We start from the raw sequence: 20,657 nt of genomic DNA on the forward strand, positions 1-20,657 counted from the left end.
CTCAAGAGTCTTCTCCAACACCACAGTTCAAAAGCATCAATTCTTCAGCACTCAGCTTTCTTCACAGTCCAACTCTCACATCCACACATGACTACTGGAAAAACCATAGCCTTGACTAGAAGGACCTTTGTTGGCAAAGGAATATCTCTGCTTTTCAATATGCTATCTAGGTTGGTCATAACTTTCCTTCCAAGGAGTAAGCATCTTTTAATTTCATGGCTGCATTCACAATCTGCAGTGATTTTGGAGCCCAAAAAGATAAAGTCTGACACTGTTTCCACTCTTTCCCCATCTATTTCCCATGAAGTGATGGGACCAGATGCCATGACCTTAGTTTTCTGAATGTTGAGCTTTAAGCCAACTTTTTCACTCTCCTCTTTCACTTTCATCAGGAGGCTTTTTAGTTCCTCTTCACTTTCTGCCATAAAGGCAGTGTCATCCGCATATCTGAGGTTATTGATATTTCTCCTAGCAATCTTGATTCCAGCTTGTGCTTCTTCCAGCCCAGCGTTTCTCATGATGTACTCTGCATATAAGTTAAATAAGCAGGGTGACAATATACTGACTTGACGTACTCCTTTTCCTATTTGGAATCAGTCTGTTGTTCCATGTCCAGTTCTAACTGTTGCTTCTTGCCCTGCATATAGGTTCCTCAAGAGGCAGATCAGGTGGTCTGGTATTCCCATCTCTTGAAGAATTTTCCACAGTTTATTGTGATCCACACAGTCAAAGGCTTTGGCATAGTCAATAAAGCAGAAATAGATGTTTTTCTGGAACTCTTTTGCTTTTTCCATGATCCAGCTGATGTTGGCAATTTGATCTCTGGTTCCTCTGCCTTTTCTAAAACCAGCTTGAACATCTGGAAGTTCACGGTTCATGTATTGCTCAAGCCTGGTTTGGAGAATTTTGAGCATTACTTACTAGCGTGGTAGATGAGTGCAATTGTGCGGTAGTTTGAGCTTTCTTTGGCATTGCCTTTCTTTGGAATTGAAATGAAAACTGACCTTTTCCAGTCCTGTGGCCACTGTTGAGTTTTCCAAATTTGCTGGCATATTGAGTGCAACACTTTAACAGCATCATCTTTCAGGATTTGAAAGAGCTGAACTGAAATTCCATCACCTCCACTAGCTTTGTTCGTAGTGATGCTTTCTAAGGCCCACTTGACTTCACATTCCAGGATGTCTGGCTCTAGGTGAGTGATCACACCATCATGATTATCTGGGTCCTAAAACTCTTTTTTGTACAGTTCCTCTGTGTATTTTTGCCACCTCTTCTTAATATCTTCTGCTTCTGTTAGGTCCATACCATTTCTGTCCTTTATAGAGCCTATCTTTACATGAAATCTTCCCTTGGGATCTCTAATTTTCTTAAAGAGATCTCTAGTCTTTCCTATTCTGTTGTTTTCCTCTATTGCTTTGCATTGATCACTGAGGAAGGCTTTCTTATCTCTTCTTGCTATTCTTTGGAGCTCTGCATTCAAATAGGTATATCTTTCCGTTTCTCCTTTGCTTTTCGCTTCTCTTCTTTTCACAGCTATTTGTAAGGCCTCCTCAGACAGCCATTTTGCTTTTTTGCATTTCTTTTTTGGGGGCTGGTCTTGATTCCTGTCTCCTGTACGATGGGAACAGGAACCTCCATCCAAGTTCATCAGGCACTTTATCTATCAGATCTAGTCCCTTAAATCTATTTCTCACTTCCACTGTATAATCATAAGGAGTTTGATTTAAGTCATACCTGAATGGTCTAGTGGTTTTCCCTACTATCTTCAATTTAAGTCTCAATTTGGCAATAAGGAGTTTATGATCCAAGCCACAGTCTGCTCCTCGTCTTGTTTTTGCGGACTGTATAGAGCTTCTACATCTTTGGCTGGAAAAAATATAATCAATCTGGTTTTGGTGTCGACCATCCGGTGACATTCATGTGTAGAGTCTTGTGTTGTTGGAAGAGGGTGTTTGCTATGAACAGTGTGTTCTCTTGGCAGAACTCTAATAGCCTTTGCCCTGCTTCATTCTGTACTCCAAGGCCAAACTTGCCTGTTACTCCAGGTGTTTCTTGACTTCCTACTTTGGCATTCCAGTCCCTTATAATGAAAAGGACATCTTTTTTGGGTGTTAGTTCTAGAAGGTCTTGTAGGTCTTCATAGAACTGTTCAACTTCAGCTTCTTCAGTGTTACTGGTCGAGGCATTACTTGATATCTTGTTTAAAAGGTTGTGAGCTGACTGATGTCTGTTTGAGGTGTCTAACATATGAATTGTATAAAATTTTAAATGACAATATAAACGGCAAATTCATTTTTAACAGTTTTTAAAAGATAAAATTTAAAAAGTTATAAAGGAAGAAAAAATAAACTCTCCCACCCTCACCTATCATTAACAATTAGTTTGTTTAGGTTCATACACCAATAATCACATTCATACAAATCATGGTATACCAGTTATTTTGGAGATTTTTTTCTTTCTTCTCCTATTTTTTTGGGTGGGGAAGAGGACGGTGGGGGTGTCATGCTGCATGGAACTTAGGTCACTGATCAGGAACCGAAACCAGGCTTCTGTAGTGAGAGGGTAGAATCTTGAACCACCAGGGAATTCTCTGGTTTCTTAATATACCTTGATAAACTTTCTGAGTCCGCAAATGTCATTCCTTGTAACTGAAAGAGAAGGAAGGAGGAGTGAGAGAGGGACTGTGAGAGAGAGACAAGGGAGAAACAGAGAAATAGAGAAATGGAGAGAGAGAGAGATTCAAGGAATCGGCTCATACAAATGTATAAATTGGTTAAGTCCAAAATCTAGAGCTGGCACACTGGAGACCCCAGAAAAGCTGAGTTAGTATTTGAATGTGAAGGCAATCTGCTGACAAAATTCCCTCTTCCTCCAGAAAGGTCAGTCTTTTTTTCAAGGCCTTCAACTGAATGGATGAGGCCTATTCACATTATGGAGAGTAATCTGCTTTATGTAAAGTCTACTGATTTAAATGTTAATCTCTTCCCTGGTGGTTCAGAGGTTAAAGCATCTGCCTGGAATGTGGGAGACCCAGGTTCAATCCCTGGGTCAGGAAGATCCCCTAGAGAAGTAAATGGCAACCCACTCTAGTACTCTTGCCTGGAGGGAGGAGACTGGTAGGCTACAGTCCACGGGGTCCCAAAGAGTCGGACACAACTGAGTGACTTCACTTTCACTTTCACTGATTTAAATGCTAAACTCTTAACAAAAAAAATCTTACAGCAACATCTAGACACATTTGAGCAAATATCTGGGAACCTTTGCCTAGCCAAGCTGACACATAAAATTAACTATTACAAAAATTACTTTTCATGGCTGTGTATATCTCATTTTATTTGTGAGCTACCATTTATCTACTTCCTTAAGGTTGGAGATTCAAGTTGCTTCTAAGTTTTTAATCCTTACATATAGCACATCTTTGGCCATTTGGGTCAATTTTGTCTTCATATCTGTTCACAGAGTGTGGAAAGGAAAGCATGTTTCTAACTTTTTAAAGATGCAACTTTTTATTTCTAAATTGTCTTTGTAGCTGTCTTTATCCCATGAGCCACAACTTGGAGACTAGAGTAGGGAAAATGCCAAGCTGGTCTTGATCTTCTCTTTCCTTCCTCAGCCTGCAGGTCACTGGGAACTGGCATGATGCTGAGTTCCTGGGCCACCTCCTCAATTGAAGAAGTGGCAGAAGCTGGTCCCGAGGCGATTCGCTGGCTGCAGCTGTACATCTACAAGGACCGTGAGGTCACCAAGCAGCTTGTGCGGAGGGCTGAGCGAATGGGCTACAAGGCCATATTTGTGACGGTGGACACCCCTTACCTGGGCAACCGCTTTGATGACGTGCGTAACAGGTTCAAGATGCCACCCCAACTCAGGTAACCATGGCTGTTTGATCACTGGGCCCCTTAACTTATTTTCTATTTCTATTTGCTCTTGTCATGATCCAGTTCCAAAGACTTTCTCCAGTTTCCACTTGGGTGCTCTGGGGAATTAGATCTTCACAAAATGTTGGTCCCAAAGTATGGCTGTATGAGATCGTGTCTAGGAAAGATAAGGTCTGGGTTCTAGAGATGGTGTCATTGTCAAATATCCATATAATCCTCAGCAAATCACACATCATATGTGAGTGTTGCATACTTGAGCTATAACAGCAGAGACAAGATTTGCCATATACTTGTCAAAGTAAAAAAATCTATGTCTCAGAGTATATTAAGGGCTTTTAGTAGGATGAATTGCCATATAGATAAAAGATACTTAATTTAGCTTAAGCAACAGCTTGCTATTGTAATCCTAATACCGTATTTCTTTGCCTGTTGAAATAAAAAAGCACCCTTTTAATTTTATTTTTAATTGTATTTGGAACAACTCTGGCAGGGAAGATTGAAGAAAGCTAAAAGAATGGAGACCAAAAAAGTCACATATTTGCTGCCCCGTCTCCTACTTCTTTCAGTAATATATCTCTTTTGTTGTGGTTCACCCATGGTTCAAGATTCACTAGTTTATTTATTGGTTCATTCATTCTTTCATCCATTCACTCACTCATTCATCTGAGCAAAAACAATGTACAATCTAGGAATTTAAGACTGAACTGTGGTGGTTTTATCAGGCCATTTAGCTGATCCATCAACAGGGAATTATAGTCCTTTTCCCTGTAAAAGATTAGAATCATCTTGAGTCAAAACTAGAAACTCAGTGGAGTTTACTGAAAAAGACAGAGCTACAAATCTCTCCTCCCCTTTGTTTTTACCTTCCCTTGGTTCCTATCAAAATCTGCCCTTATGTTTTTCATACCAGTGTTTGACCGATAGACTTCAGGGCTAAAACTATTTGACCAGAACCAAAATCTTAGTTTTAATGGAGGACATTTTGATGATGGGATTTCAAAGCGTCCACCAGAGTACAAGAAATGAGGGATGACTTCTTTGGAATCCTAGACCTCACTTCACCGGACTATTGCTTATTCTGTCTACATATAAAGTTAATCCTCCTAAAAGATCCAAAATCTAAAAGATTCAAAATCAAATCAGCATTCCACATAAGGACAAGAAGACTGTTGAGAGCCAGGATTCCAAGTGTATTAGAGAATGGAATGTCTTCCAACTGTCATGTAAGTTCATAGTTCTGTGTGTTACATAACTGTCATATAGCTCTTCTGTGCGTATACCTATTTAAGTATAAGCTACTGTGCATAAAATCTTGCTGTTAAACCATATATAAATGAGCTGTGTGATGTGATCTCTGTGATAATTCCAGGTAGGTTTAGGATTTCTTTCTGTATATAATATCCTCAATGGCCCAATGGCAGAATGAGGAAGTGTTCCCCTGACAACCGTCAATCACCCTGCTCCACACATCCCAGACATGGAGTTACCCAAACACCCTGCCTTTCTAAGAGAACAAAAACAAAAATCCTTGACATATTTCTACTTCTTGCCAAATTTATTAGAAAGTAGATGGTTTCAAATGTCCTTAATATGAAATCTTATTAATCTATATTAATTCTTAATATGAATTCACAGTATTTCTCTCTTTTGATTACCTTAGTTTTTAGACTTTCTAAAATGTTGTTTCCCAGTATTTAGGCTTCTGACAGGAAATGTTCCTCATTGTTTCCCTTTGACCATTTGAGTAGGAATTTGCTATTTCTTTTCCCTCTTCTGTTCTACTACTACTTCTGCTAATGACAACAATAAATAATACAGCGGGTTTGTTCTTTAAGTTTAGGAAGCAGTTTCTGGCTCTGGATAACAAAACAGGCTTCACGTGGTATCTACTTAGTTGGCGCATGACACCCATGTTAATTCTGGCCCATATCTCTTACTCCTTGGGTGCCAGGGCCACTCAGCCAGGAGCGGGAAGGCTGCTGTTCTTTCCCCCTCCTCCTTCCTCCCGGGCTCCTGCCCAGATGACGTGAGGGACCAGGAGACAAAGGCCCTTTTCAGCTGTCAATATGAAGAGGAGTGGCCACGGCTCCCCAGCTTGTCACATCTTCCTTCTGAAGATGATCAAATAATGAGCCACACATCTAGACTATGGGGAACACAGGAAACACCCTTTGCCGGAGCCCTGGCCGTCAGAGCGCACACTGACGCTGTTTGTCCCTGTGGGCTTCGGGGTGGGGGGGTTGGGGGGCGGGCGACGTGCAGCGCCCTGGGGCCCACATTCAACAGTGAAGCCAGATCCCACAACGGGAGACCCTGGCTTCCGCTGGAGGGCACGTGCTGCCCAAAAGCTCATCTGTTACAGCCTGATACGAAATCAGGTTTCTTTCCGCAATTGACCTGACTCATAGAAGGTGAAGCCGGGCTGTTCAGAATGAGGTTTGGCAGGCGAAAGAGGCAGGAAATCCAGAGGAGAATGAGTCTGTAAAGCAACGGCTTCTTCCAGCCCTCGTGGCTTCCTCTGCCTGGAGAGAAGGGGGCGGGTCCTGACTCTTGGCTTCTGGGACCAGCCAGAGTTCAAGAGTTTGGTAATCTCTGCCTGGTCCATATGCAAAACACATGGATGTGCCGCATGATGAGCAGCGCGGAGGTCCCCGAGACTGAGGGGGAGTAAGGAGAATTCTCATCTGCTCCCGGAAGAGGCGAGGATTGAAGCCAGTTCACCAGATTGGCTCCTGAGGCGCTGAGTCAGGGACCCGAGTCCATCTCCACACCACACGCGGGTGGCTTGTTTACCCTGGGTTAAAATTTGGCTCTTTGGGGCAGCACTAAGGCAGTTAAAAGAAATTTCCAATCATTGACTAAGGTCAAGGTAAATCATGACACCTACCCTTTTGATGATTTGCCTTGGGACGTGTGCTTCCTTAGGCCCTGAAATAAAGTATTCACCACAACAGCCAGAGAATAGCACACAAAAGAGATGAGACCGTGCTGTCTTCCCAGGTTTATGGAGATAAAAGTGGCGGGTGAGGCACCCCCTTCTCTGACCTCATTGCCAGCATTCTCATCTTCATTCATTCTTCCCAGCATCTCCTGCTTCCTCCTATTTTTTCAGGGTGCCAGCCACACCTGAGCCTTAGAGCCTCAGAACTGACTCTTCCCTCTGCCTTTAACATTCTTTCCCCAAATCAATGCAAACTAACTTCACTTCCTTTACATTTTGACATCAGGGATGAAGCTACTTGTTTTTATATTGGGAAACCAAAGATGAACAGTAGAGAAAAGAATAGAGATACAATAAGTGTGGGGATCTTGGGTTGGGGGTCTAGAGGAGAGAAAGTGATTTGTGAAGAAGGACTTTGTACATGGCAGATAGCCTCTAAATTATTTGGTTAGGAAAACAGTTACAATGTTAAGTCACATAATATTAAGCAGGATAATAACCTTCCAAAGACGCCTATGTTCTGAACCTTGGAACCTGTGAATATGTTACTTTTTACATGGCAAAATGAACTTGGCAGGTGTGATTAAGTTAAGGACCTTGAGATGAGATGATTATCCTGGATTATGACAGGAGTCTTAAGGTAATAAAAAGGCTCCTTATAAGAGGCAAGCAGGATGGTCAGAGTCAGAGAAAGAGATGCGATGAGAGAAGCAGAAGTTGGAGTGATAGCATCTGGAAACAGGGAAATATAGATGGTTTCTAGAAGCTGGAAAAGTCAAGGAAAAAGATTCTCCCCTAGAGCCTCTGGAAGGGAAATAGCCCTATTGACCCCTTGAGTTTAGTCCAATGAGACAGTTTGAACTTCTGACCTCTTGACTATAATAAATTTGTGTCACTTTGAGAGTTGGATTATGAAGAAAGCTGAGCGCCGAAGAATTGATGCTTTTGAACTGTAGTGTTGGAGAAGACTCTTGAGAGTCCCTTGGACTGCAAGGAGATCCAACCAGTCCATCCTAAAAGGAGATCAGTCCTGGGTGATCTTTAGAAGGACTGATGTTGAAGCTGAAACTCCAATACTGTTGCCATCTCATGCGAAGAGTTGACTCATTGGAAAAGACCCTGATCCTGGGAGGGATTGGGGGCAGGAGGAGAAGGGGATAACAGAGGATGAGATGGCTGGATGGCATCACTGACTCGATGGACATGAGTTTGGGTAAACTCCAGGAGTTGGTGATGGATAGGGATGCCTGGCATGCTGCAATTCATGGGGTTGCAAAGAGCGGACATGACTGAGTGGCTGAACTAAACTGAACTGAACTGAAAGCCTCTAGGGTTGTGCTTGTTAACGCAGCAACAGGAAACAGATACAATGACACAGCTCTGCCAATTTCCTCTACAAGATAGCTTCTCATTGGGGCCACAACCAATTATCATATTTAAACTTTCAAGTAAAGCCTCTACCAGCTCACATCCCTCTTATTCTGCTCTTCTTTTTTCTTTATTTTGTATAGTACTTATGAAAGTGAAAGAGGAGAATGAAAAAGTTGGCTTAAAGCTCAACATTCAGAAAAATGAAGATCATGGCATCTGGTCCCATCACTTCATGGGAAATAGATGGGGAAACAGTGGAAACAGTGTCAGACTTTATTCTTTTGGGCTCCAAAATCACTGCAGATAGTGACTGCAGCCATGAAATTAAAAGATGCTTACTCCTTGGAAGGAAAGTTATGACCAACCTAGATAGCATATTGAAAAGCAGAGATATTCCTTTGCCAACAAAGGTCCTTCTAGTCAAGGCTATGGTTTTTCCAGTGGTCATGTATGGATGTGAGAGTTGGACTGTGAAGAAATCTGAGAGCCAAAGAACTGTGGTGTTGGAGAAGACTCTTGAGAGTTCTTTGGACTGAAAGGAGATCCAATCAGTCCATTCTAAAGGAGATCAGCTCTGGGTGTTCTTTGGAAGGAATGATGCTAAATCTGAAACTCCAGTACTTTGGCCACCTCATGCGAAGAGTTGACTCATTGGAAAAAACCCTGATGCTGGGAAGGATTGGGGGCAGGAGGAGAAGGGGATAACAGAGGATTAGATGGCTGGATGGCATCACCGACTCGATGGACGTGAGTCTGAGTAAACTCCAGGAGATGGTGATGGACAGGGAGGCCTCGCGTGCTGCGATTCATGGAGTCGCAAAGAGTTGGACAAGACTGAATGACTGAACTGAACTATGTTCTAACAGGCTCCATAAATTACCTGTTGATTATGTTTCTTGTTTATTTTCTGACTCCCCTAGCTAGAATGTCAACCTTGGTAGCCAGTATTTTTGACCATTTTACTAAAACACTGGCAAATGGTAGGTGCTCAGTAAGTAATTTTGAATAAAAATGTACTAGATTATAACAGATTTACCCAATAAAACAATACTAATAAGAATTTGAATAAGGGTTTGAGCTCATACTTAAAATCCATGCCCTGAACCTTTCTTCCAAATACCCAGTCATATGGAAGAAAAAGTTAGCAGGACTATGCAGTAAATAGAAATGTTTTCCTAATCACAGTATTAAAGGTTTCTGTTCCATGTACAAATATCTATTACGTATTTTGAATGTCTCTCGTGTTATACTGATATTATGTGTTCTGCTGCTGCTGCTAAGTCGCTTCAGTCATGTCCGACTCTGTGCGACCCCAGGGACGACAGCCCACCAGACTCCCCTGTCCCTGGGATTCTTCAGGCAAGAACACTGGAGTGGGTTGCCATTTCCCTTTCCAATGCATGAAAGTGAAAAGTGAGAGTGAAGTCGCTCAGTCATGTCCGACTCTTAGCGACCCCATGGATTGCAGCCCACCAGGCTCCTCCGTCCATGGGATTTTCCAGGCAAGAGTATTGGAGTGGGGTGCCACTGCCTTCTCCGATTATGTGTTCTACTGGTTGTTATTTTGTAATGTGTTTCCCACAGTGGAGACATACGACATTATTCTTTAATGTCATATGATATTTCAATAATAGTCATCATTACTGACATTAATTTTGGTTATTTAATAATGTTAACTTTCCTTAGTAGTTGTTACATTTTTATGATGCTAACTTACTAAAAACTAAAATCATTTTTATATTAGATTAAAAAGTATATTTAGGGGCCTTTCAAGGCACAATGAATCCTTTACAAAAAAGAAATCCTATCCCTTGCCTGTGGGTCATTAAACAGATTGGGATTCAGAGAATTAAGTCCCAAGTAATCTTGTTATTATTTTGATGTTGCCCTTTTCCTTCCTTATGAAATGAAATACTTTGGTTATCAGAAGCTGCTTTAAGTGTTTTTTGTGTATATGTCATAATTCTAATAAAAATAGCATTCATGGAGGTTTCCTTTGGAGCCATGGTTAAAACACTCCATCGTGGGTCTCTGTCAAGATATCTGAAAACTTTTTCTTGGCTTCTGGCTTTGAACAACGTTTAAGAGTAACAACAAGGCTTCATTGTACCCTGAAATTTCTGTAAGGCAACATTCATTCAAGTGTTGATCTGCATTTAGCCATCCAAGAATAACAACAGTTATTTATATAATTTTATCCATGTTTCTGTTTTTTCCTATCCCTTTCACCCTTTCACCCCACCCCTGCTGAAACACTGTAGCTTGTTTGGGATGGGGGTGGGGTGCTATGCAGAGAATATACACGTACAGATATTATTCTTTTTTCCCCTCTGGTTTTGCTATGGCATGGACAGACAGGACCTTTTTCTTATTAACAATATTATTTAAAGGTTTGAAATTTAATATCGCTTAGTATCATTTCTAAGTAATGGAATAGGCCTCCAATAATAAGGGTATGTTTATTGACTAGGTTAGCTTAATTCAAGTTAGGATGACCACAGAAGGCCAAAATCTGTGATAAAATGTACAACCTTAAGTGGTTTGATTTAAAAAAGAAGCTCAGGGTATTTCAGCTATAATCTAAACCAAACCTCAGCAAATAATGGATACAAATATGACTTTCATGGATTTGTGATTTTCTGTGGCCCTTAGTGGCCACCTGAGTCATGCTGCTAAGTTGCTTCAGTCGTGTCTGACTCTGTGCAACCCCATAGATGGCAGCCCACCAGGCTCCTCCGTCCCTGGGATTCTCCAGGCAAGAACACTGGAGTGGGTTGCCATTTCCTTCTCCAATGCATGAAAGTGAAAAGTGAAAGTGAAGTCGCTCAGTCGTGTCTGACTCTTTGCGACCCCAGGGATTGCAGCCTACCAGGCTCCTCCATCCATGGGATTTTCCAGGCGAGAGTACTGGAGTGGGGTGCCATTGCCTTCTCCAAGGCGAAGGTCTTCTCTATGGCCTGAGTCATAGTCAATCCTTATTGAGAAAACTTAGCCAGTGGTTGAAGACTGTTACATGGGATATGAATGTCCATGGCCTTATGATAATAGATGCTGTCTAAGCTACACAACCAGCTATTTATAAGCACGTTAAAGGCATTAAACCTCAGCACTCAGTTGCTCAGTCATGTCTGACTCTTTGTGATCCCATGGACTATAGCCCACCAGGCTCCTCTGTCCATGGAATTTTCCAGGTTGCCATTTCCTCCTCCAGGGGATCTTCTTGACTCAGGGATTGAACCCAAGTCTCCTGTGTTTCCTACACTGGCAGGCAGATTCTTTACCACTGAGCTACCAGGGAAGCCCTAGTTTTGTAAAAATTGTGTACCTCTGTACTTCTAAGTTTATATAAAAATTGTTATAGCCTTGGCTCCAAGATACTTTCTATGTTCAATGTCAGAGCCAGTGGAAAGGAATAAAGACTGATGACTAAGCCAGAGATCCATATATAGCTTTTACTTTAACACAAAGAAGAGACTGGCTAGCAGAGTAATTCATAATGTGCAGAAGAGCAAGGTGAGTCTAGGTTACTGTCATCATTCAAAGTCAGCCTTTTAGAGAAATGAAGTTGGCAGTTGGATTTGGGTCTGCTAAGCTGATTTAAGGCAGCTAAGTCATATGGGTGGTGCCAGTATGTATTCAGAAGGCCATCCATCCAATCAGTGGTCAGAGATGTAGGCAGAAAAGACTTTGTCCTTAGCTTGGAGAACTTCCAAAATCTAGTCAAGATATCAGGATATTAGACTAAGAGAAAAGACTTCAGGTGTAGAGTAAGCCAGCTGCATAATCTTCCAGATTAGTTAGAGAAATACTGTTCTAAGCTGAGTTAACAAAATTAGACATAGGAGAAGGGAGCAACTCAGTGGGGTTGTGTCTCAGTTTGTGTTTCTTTAGAAGAATGTGAACCACTGATTTAAGTAAAAGTAGTACCTTTAGAAGATGGTAGGAATATTGGTAGAGGAGTGGGGAAGAGGTATCAGGGAGGGGAGATGGTCAACAATTTGCGCATTACAAAGATAGTCACAGCTATGGGCAACTGAAGCTTAATCCTGCTGGGAAACTCTGGGAGATCTTGTAGAATCTATCTCAGAGTTAATCTGCCCAGGGGTGAAGGAGCTAGGGTATGTGTATACCAACATCCTTGACAAGTTGAGTCTGCTGTGTTGAGGGTGACTCAGGCCCCACGAGTAAGAAAAAGTCATATGTATTAGTCAGGTTCTCCAGAGAAACAGAACAAGTAGGATGTCCATATTTAAATATCTGTATCTATATCTATAGAGATATTTACTATAAGGGATTTGCTCACACAGTTAAGGAGGCTGAGAAATCCCGCAATCTATTATCTACAAGCTGGAGGCCCAGGTTGTAGGAGTAGGTCCAGGAAAGCCAGAGTAGTTTCAGCCTAAACCTGAGGCCTAAGAATGGGGGGAGTTAATGGTATAAGTCACAGTCTGTGTCTGAAAGGCCTCAAAACTGGGAGCCCATAGTGTAAGTACTGATCAAAACCTGAAGGTTTTACAACCAATAGCTCCAATGTGAAGGCTAGGAGACAATGGATGTCCCTGCTCAAACAGAGACAATGAACTTATTCTTCTTCCACCTTTTTGTCCTATTTGGGACCTCCACAGATTAGAAGATGCCTGCCCAGTCTCTTCTCAGTCTACTGATATAAATGCTAATCTCACTTAGAAACATCTTTATGGACATACCCAGAAGTAATGTTTTACCAGCTGCCTAAGCATCCCTTAGCCCAGTCAAGCTGACGAAACTAACCATCACACCTCAGGCAAAGTAAGGAAGGTCTTGGAAACTCTTATCCTGGTCAGGATTGTCTAGAAGATTTGGGGTTCTGAGTAAGAAGGCAGAAAAAGCAAGTAAATAGAGGAGAAAAAAAGCAAGAGCTGACAGTGTATCTGCTGGGAACCACTTTCCACTTCTCCCTATGACCAAGCACCAGCACCAGCACCACCAACATGGTAGCAGGAAAAGAGTTGAAAGAAGAAAGAAAAAGACAAGGAAAAGAGTTTACAGTGACCCCAGACAGAGGTGTTAATACAGCATTTCCAATCTCCTCTAGAATTTTCCACAAGGACTTTGAGTGCAGTTGAGATCTGAGTGAAGAGAATGTAATTAGGAGTCAGAGACGCTGAGACTTTCCTGGTGGTCCAGTGGTTAAAACCTCACTTACAATGCAGGGGGTACAGGTTCGATCCTTAGTTGGGGAGCTAAGATCCCACATGCCTCATAGCCAAGAAACCAAAGCATGAAATAGAAAGACTTTAAAATGATGCACACAGAAAAAAAATTCTTAAAAAAAATGAGTCGAGACCAGTTTGAAACCCAAATGCTGCATTAGTTAATACATGGGGGCATCTTGTTCTACAATTCTGGTTTTATTTTCTGTATAAAATAGAAATTATAGAGTGTGAATTTTATCTTCCAAAAGTTTTTAAAATATTGTGGGTATATGAATGCCCATTGTAAATTGTGATGCATCATGCAAATATTCATCTTATGATTAGTATGCATTGCCTTTGAAAATAGCATCAAATTGTTTATATTCACAGACTGGCTTAAAAAGGTAGAGATATTTGAACTTGGCCAAAGCCATATCCTTTAATCTGACTTATTTATATAAAAAGATATAAATTTATATAAAAATCTTACATTATAAGATGTAAAATAAACTTTAAGTGACCAATTAAGTCTACTAAGTTGTCATATTTAGCCTGGACTCCTTCATCAAAACACAAAAACATAAATGTGATCAACCTGGAGAGCGAACAGTCAATTGATTTGAAAAGGGTACCCTTCTTTTTTTTCATTGAATGAGTCATTGTAAAGATACTTCTAATTTGGGAAGTTTCTCATTTTCTGTATCTCTTTGTTTCAGAATGAAAAATTTTGAAACCAGTGATTTAGCATTTTCTCCTAAGGAAAATTTTGGAGACAAAAGTGGACTTGCTGCATATGTGGCTAAAGCAATAGACCCATCCATCAGCTGGGAGGATATTAAATGGCTGAGAAGACTAACATCTCTGCCCATTGTTGCAAAAGGCATTTTGAGAGGTTTGTTTATTTCTCTACTTGAGTTAATTCTGGTTTTATGATTCTTTATGGATATGACCATGATATTTTAAGGGAAAATAATCAATTATTTACAAATAATTAATATGGAAATATAAATCCATCTCTCAGTTCTCCCATTTGAGATTAATGACTAAATGTTTCTTCCTTCTGAAGGAGAACAGGGCTCTTATGAAGTAAAAAGTTAGTTTTTCTAAGTCGTGGGATTGCCTGATTTTGGATGCCATTGAATCACAGAGCTTGGCAGAACCTAGGTAGAAGGTCTTGAGTTTGTTGCTTTGGCTGAAAGCTGCCAACAACTGCTCTCAAATCAATAAGTCCCAAGGAAGATATTATGACAGCCAGATATGTTTAAGAGCCCTTTGTATTTTTCTCCTGTTCCCTCCCAGTACTAATGACTAGAACTGATTTTTTGAGTGTGGAATCCCATATCACCTCTCTTTAAAGAATGGTGGACTAGAATGTTAAAATCTTCAAATATCAAGCCATGGTTGTTAAGAAACTTGACAAATTCCCCAGTATCCACATGTATGCAAATCCCACAGGGAGGTACCAATGAATATAATAAATTTGGAATGTAAATGTGTTCATCCACAAAAATATTTTCTTGCCTTTGAAAACATTTAATACTGTTATGTAGATAGCTGCCCCAAACATATTATTTCAAATGGAAATGTTTAAGTAAGTGGCTCTGTGATGAGAGATTCCATTAATTTATCTCAGGGTTAACTATGACTTAAAATCAAAACTTTTTCATTGGTTTTACTTGAATATGTATGAGTACCATGGCCCTTATTTATAAAGCTCTGGGAATGCCCCTGACTTTATTTAATAGTATGGACACAAAAACAAGCTAATGTGAGTAAAAGAATGGGCCTAATGAAGCTTGGCTACCCACTCCAGTATTATTGGGCTTTCCTGGTAGTTCACATGGTGAAAATCCACCTGCAATGTGGGAATCCTAGGTTTGATTTCTGGGTTGAGAAGATCCTCTGCAGAAGGGAATGGCTACCCACTCCAGTATTCTGTCCTGGAGAATTCCATGGTCACAAAGAGTAGGATATGACTGGGCAACTTTCACTTTTCACAATGGAGCTTTTAAGTAGTGGAGATATGTTTAAATCCTGATCTGTCTTAATCTGTGCTTTTAAAAGACATTGTTATATTCTTTTCTATAGACTATTGTCAGTTCAAAATTTCTGTGGATTATACTTTTTTGAGTATATACTGATATTACAGACACCTTTAAACAACAGTTTCGCTGACCTTGCTTGCATTCATACTGTAGTCCATGATTATTAGTGCTACTTCCTGTAGCTATATTCCACTGTAGGTACTGAAATATTAACCCAAAGGATCTGTCCCATTTTTTTGCTCATTCATTCACTTATTCACTCACTCATTTCATAAACATTTATTATGCTTACTGTGTGCTAAAATAAAAGACAATAATTTGAGATCCTCGGCCAAAGGACATCTCATTCTTGGAGGGGACAGACATAAAAACAAGAATTTGGGTGAGATAAGATGTTGTACGTACTGAGATTGAAATCTATGCACTATAAGGGTATGGCTCAAATAGTGTTTGGACAGTTATAAAAGTGATTTAGGGAAGGTTTCATTCCAGGATGAAAGATGATCCTTGACTTTTGTCATGACATCAGGTCAAAAGACTCTTTTTCAGACTTCAGTCATGTTGAAATACAGCAGTCACAAGTAACAATGTTAAACCATATAAGCCGTATGTAGACTTTAAGATGATTGAGAACCACTAAGAACCTTGATGAGGGAAACAACCTCATCAGATCAGCAGTGTAGGAAAAGCAAGCTTTGTATAATGTGCCGACTCAATGGAGGTGGCCTAACTGTGGTCAGGGAAGCAATTTAGGAAACTGCTGTAATCTGGGCAAGAATTGTAGCTAATTCCTGGTAGCTCAGCTGGTAAAGAATCCACCGGCAATGCAGGAGACCCCAGTTTGATTCCTGGGTCGGGAAGATCCACTGGAAAAGGGATAGGCTACCCACTTCAAAGTATTCTTGGACTTCCCTTGTGGCTTAGCTGGTAAAGAATCAACCTGCAATGTGGGAAACCTCTGTTTGATCCCTGGGTTGGAAAGATCCCCTGGAGAAGGGAACAGCTCCCCACTCCAGTGTTCTGGCCTGTGTTGTCCATGGGCTGTATTGTCGCAAAGAGTCGCACATGACTGAGCTACTTTTCACTTTCACTTCACAGTAGTGTCAGTGAGGAAACTGAAAGGGTGTAATCCATTTAGAAAATTATTAAAAAATTATTTAAAATATTTACAATTAATTAAAAATTATTTTAAAATGCTGTTTCAAGTATTTAATCACTCTCATCACAGAAGGCTCACAGCAGTTGGGGTAAAATCACCAATTTAATTTCTAACCAACTTTTCAATTTTGGATTCCCAATATACCTAATTTTCTACCACTTTGTCCTCTAGGATATGATGTGAATCTATTCAATGATTTACTATCGCATGTTATGTTGAAAAATGTTTTGACTTCAAGAACATCATTCTGTGGCCGTTACACCAAGGACCACTACCAACACCATTACTTCTCTTTTTTCTTTCTTATCCATATGTTATGTTTTTCACTCAGTAGACAGCCTGAATGTTTATTGAGTAAAATACTTAGGGAAAACTGCATGAATATCTATAACTAGAGAGAGCTCAAAAGCAAGAGAAGGAAAGACTGGGCATTTGGCATTTGAAAGGAAATAACTTATTTGTACATGTGCAGTTTACATTGTCTAGCTTCTCTGTAACTATTTACTTCATTTATTTAACAAACAAGAATCATCACTATGACAACAATGACATTAAGTGGTGCATAGGTTCAGGCTGGGTGGAGGGGAGGCGGGAGTGCTAAGGCCAATTCTGGGAAATCCAGGTCTCATTATTTCACAGATCTTCATCCAGAAGTTACATGGATTGACTAAGAGTCATCTATCCTTTTTCATTTTCCTTTTACCAGAAAGGTACAGATTATGTTTGTAGGAATATGAAATCACAGGCAACTGAGAAGATCTCAATGAAACATCCCTCCTTACCACCGTTTTAAGGATTGCATTCTAATGAATGCAAGTAAAACAGCAAGATGCAATCTCTTGCTGTGGTTAAACTCTGTCTTTGGAAATCTCAACACAAACTCCAAATATGTACTTGAGACAGGGTTAGGTTTTCCTCAGAACTCACGCTAACAAATGGCATTATAAACAAAGGCATGTGCTTTTTAGAATTTTTTTCTAATTAAAAAATTTTAAACTAGACGGTCTCACTTCTCTAGTGGTTTTTGGCTTCTCAGAAACTTCTTTAACTCCTTATTATCCTATCTATAGTTTTTAAAGACATTCTCAAAGAATATTCACTCAGTGTTCCTGAATTGTGTTCAAAACTGCTGCCATGAAGCTAGGATTTAGTTACTAAGCTCCTGCTGAAATAGCATAGAGTCCTGCTATATGTCTATTGTTCAAGGCCTTGACAATAGATAGAAGATAATACTACTCTAAATCTTGAGTACTTACTTTGGTATGTAAGATTAAGTATGGAAATAATGTATTAATAAGATAGCAAACAGTGCTATTCACTATTGACTGTTGTGTTTGTGAATCAGTTAGTGTATTAACTGGCAAATCAACAAATTTGGAATGTCATACCAGTAAACTCTAAAGGTTAATGAAAATATCCAAGATTCATGAACATTTGCTATGTTCACTTTGACTCTCTTGTTAAGAAAACATTGTTTTTCTCTCTGGGTTAAAATAAAATGTGAACAAGATTACATAAACAACTAAGGAAAGGGATACATAAATGGTCATAAATGATTACTTTCATTTTTTCTCTACATACTCATGATCCTGTCTTCTTAGAAAACCATTCAGTGATTTCTCCCTGCATTCCCAGCGCTGCCTGGTAGAACACAGAAAACCACTTGAGATGATAGAAGACAACAAACTAAGACTTAAATAGCACTTCCTTAAAAATGAAAAGCTCATAATAATCATAACCCTCACTATGATTAAAATGTGTTGTTATAAACAAAACTTAAATAGACTTGCCAAAAGTATCCAGCAAATAAATCTTCCTCTACCTACTCATATTCTTAGTTAGTATTTCCTGTACCATCAGCTGAAAATAATAATAATCATATTTATCTGAGTGCTCAACATGTGTCAGGTACTTTCTAAGAGCTCATTCAACTCATTTAATCCACAAACCAATCATATTTGAATCTTTATCCCCATTTTGTGGTTTAGTACACTGATGCACCAAACAAGTTAGGTAATTTGCCGCTTACATGGTAAGCATGTAGCAGATATGGGATTCAAATCTAGGTGGCCTTACTACCAAGCCTAAGGGGTTAATCTCTTTTTTTATACTGTGTAGGATCAGTTTATTGACAGTATTCAATATCTTAAAACACAGGTTATAGCTACCTGGTGGCAAGTATTTGCATTATAAATCAGAGGATTACATATATCTTCAATCATGAGGTTCATAAAATATATTTCAAATATTTTAATTTTTTAACTTTTGATTTTTATGTTTGGTAACACACATGCAATTAGATAACCAGAGCAATTCCAATTACATTTTACATTGTTTGTTAAGGTTACTTATAGACATAGATACATCTAGACATAAAAAATACCATGGTACATCTCTTTATTAGAGTGGGTAAACCCATGCAAACATTAAAACTCAGTTAGCCAATATGGCAGTCACTAGCTAAGTGTGGCTATTCAAGTAAATTAAAATTAAACAAAAGTAAAATTCAGTTTCTCACTTACATTGCCACACTTCTATTACTCTATGGCTATTTGTGTTACTGTATGGAATCACACAGATGTAGAACATTTCCATCATCATAGAAAGTTCTCCTGGATAGCATACAAGTCTGTGTCTTTAGAGAACCATTTCCTAAACATGTTTTAAATGATAGTGTGATAGCATATTGGATTTCTAGTTCAAAGTGATAGATTGAGCACATATGTACCCTTTTATTAAATTTAAGACCTTACTGAAATTAAAGTACAGAAATACAAGAATGCATAACACTTATGACAGCAAAGGAAAGGAAGGCACAAGAAGCAGAGAAACTTCAAGACATTTATGAAAGAAACAAAAGGTAAAGGGAGTATATTGACAGCAGGAAAATGAAAAGAAAACTGCTCCTGTAGAGAGTCTTTGTGAGAACCCTGAAGGCAGGAGCAAGTGGTATCATAGGGTGCCTGAGGGGTCCTAGGGTCTAGAGTGCAAGTGTGACAGAGATGAGGGATGAAAAGCAGGAGCTGAAAGCCAGAGGAATCACTGGAGTTCTGTTTGTGACACTCACCCACTAGCCCAGGGGAGACTCCACTGAAGATGGGTAAGGTTTGCTGGGGTCCCGGGGTGTCCAGGGGACTGGTCTGCCTCCTGCTGGCACCTTGGAGGGGTGCAGGGTGGTGAGGGGCTGGGAGCCATGGGGTCTCCCAAGGGTCTGTGCTCCAGCCCAGGGGAGACTCCACCTTTAGCATCACAAGGCATTTCAGAAATTCCGAAACATAAAAGACCATGGTACAGCTACAGAAAAGCTGATGGCAGAGGAAAGAGATAAAGTAAAAAAAGAACTTTAAAGATCCAAAGGATAGGTTCAGAGGGATTGAAAATATGTTTAAATAAAAAGAATCTGCTGTGAAAAGAAAATTGGAACATTAAAAAGAGTTCCCAAATATTAAAAACATGATTTTTGGAATTAAAAATAAAATTACTGGTTAACTGAAGAAGAGGGTCAAGGATATTTCCCAAAATGTAAAACAAAGTGACAAATAGAAATGATTAAATGATTTTAATCATTAAATATGATTAAATGGGGAGGCTTGAAGACTGTTTAAAATGTCCAATATCGAAATGATAAGGGCTTCAGGAAAATTAGAGATACCAAGGGAACATTTCATGTGAAGATGGGGGCAATAAAGGACAGAAATGGTATGGACCTAAGAGAAGCAGAAGATATTAAGAAGAGGTGGCAGATTCATTTTGATATTTGGCAAAACTAATACAATTATGTAAAGTTTAAAAATAAAATAAAATTAAAAAAAAACAAAAAAAAAAAAGAAGGAAAAAAAAAAAAAAAAGAAGAGGTGGCAAGAATACACAGGAGAACTGTACAAAAAAGATCTTCATGACCCAGATAATCATGATGGTGTGATCACTCACCTAGAGCCAGACATCCTGGAGTCTGAATTCAAGTGGGCCATAGGAAGAATCACTACGAACAAAGTTAGTGGAGGTAATGAAATTCCAGTTGAGTTATTTCAAATCCTAGAAGATGATGCTGTGAAAGTGCTGCACTCAACATGCCAGCAAATTTGGAAA

General features: G+C 39.7%; 1 protein-coding gene across 5 annotated transcripts in view; it reads left to right on the plus strand.

Annotated features, from left to right (window-relative positions):
* HAO1 (hydroxyacid oxidase 1) overlaps nucleotides 1–20,657 on the plus strand; it is a 142,329-nt gene that overhangs the window by 27,263 nt on the left and 94,409 nt on the right. For all 5 annotated transcript variants that reach the window (XM_025264028.3, XM_006053569.4, XM_006053568.4 and 2 more), the window contains exons 3-4: nucleotides 3,614–3,869; nucleotides 14,081–14,256. In XM_025264028.3, the coding sequence (XP_025119813.1) occupies nucleotides 3,614–3,869; nucleotides 14,081–14,256 (432 nt within the window). The remainder of the gene's footprint in view (nucleotides 1–3,613; nucleotides 3,870–14,080; nucleotides 14,257–20,657) is intronic.

This window comes from Bubalus bubalis, chromosome 14 (assembly GCF_019923935.1).
Source record: "Bubalus bubalis isolate 160015118507 breed Murrah chromosome 14, NDDB_SH_1, whole genome shotgun sequence".
Lineage (NCBI taxonomy): Eukaryota > Metazoa > Chordata > Mammalia > Artiodactyla > Bovidae > Bubalus > Bubalus bubalis.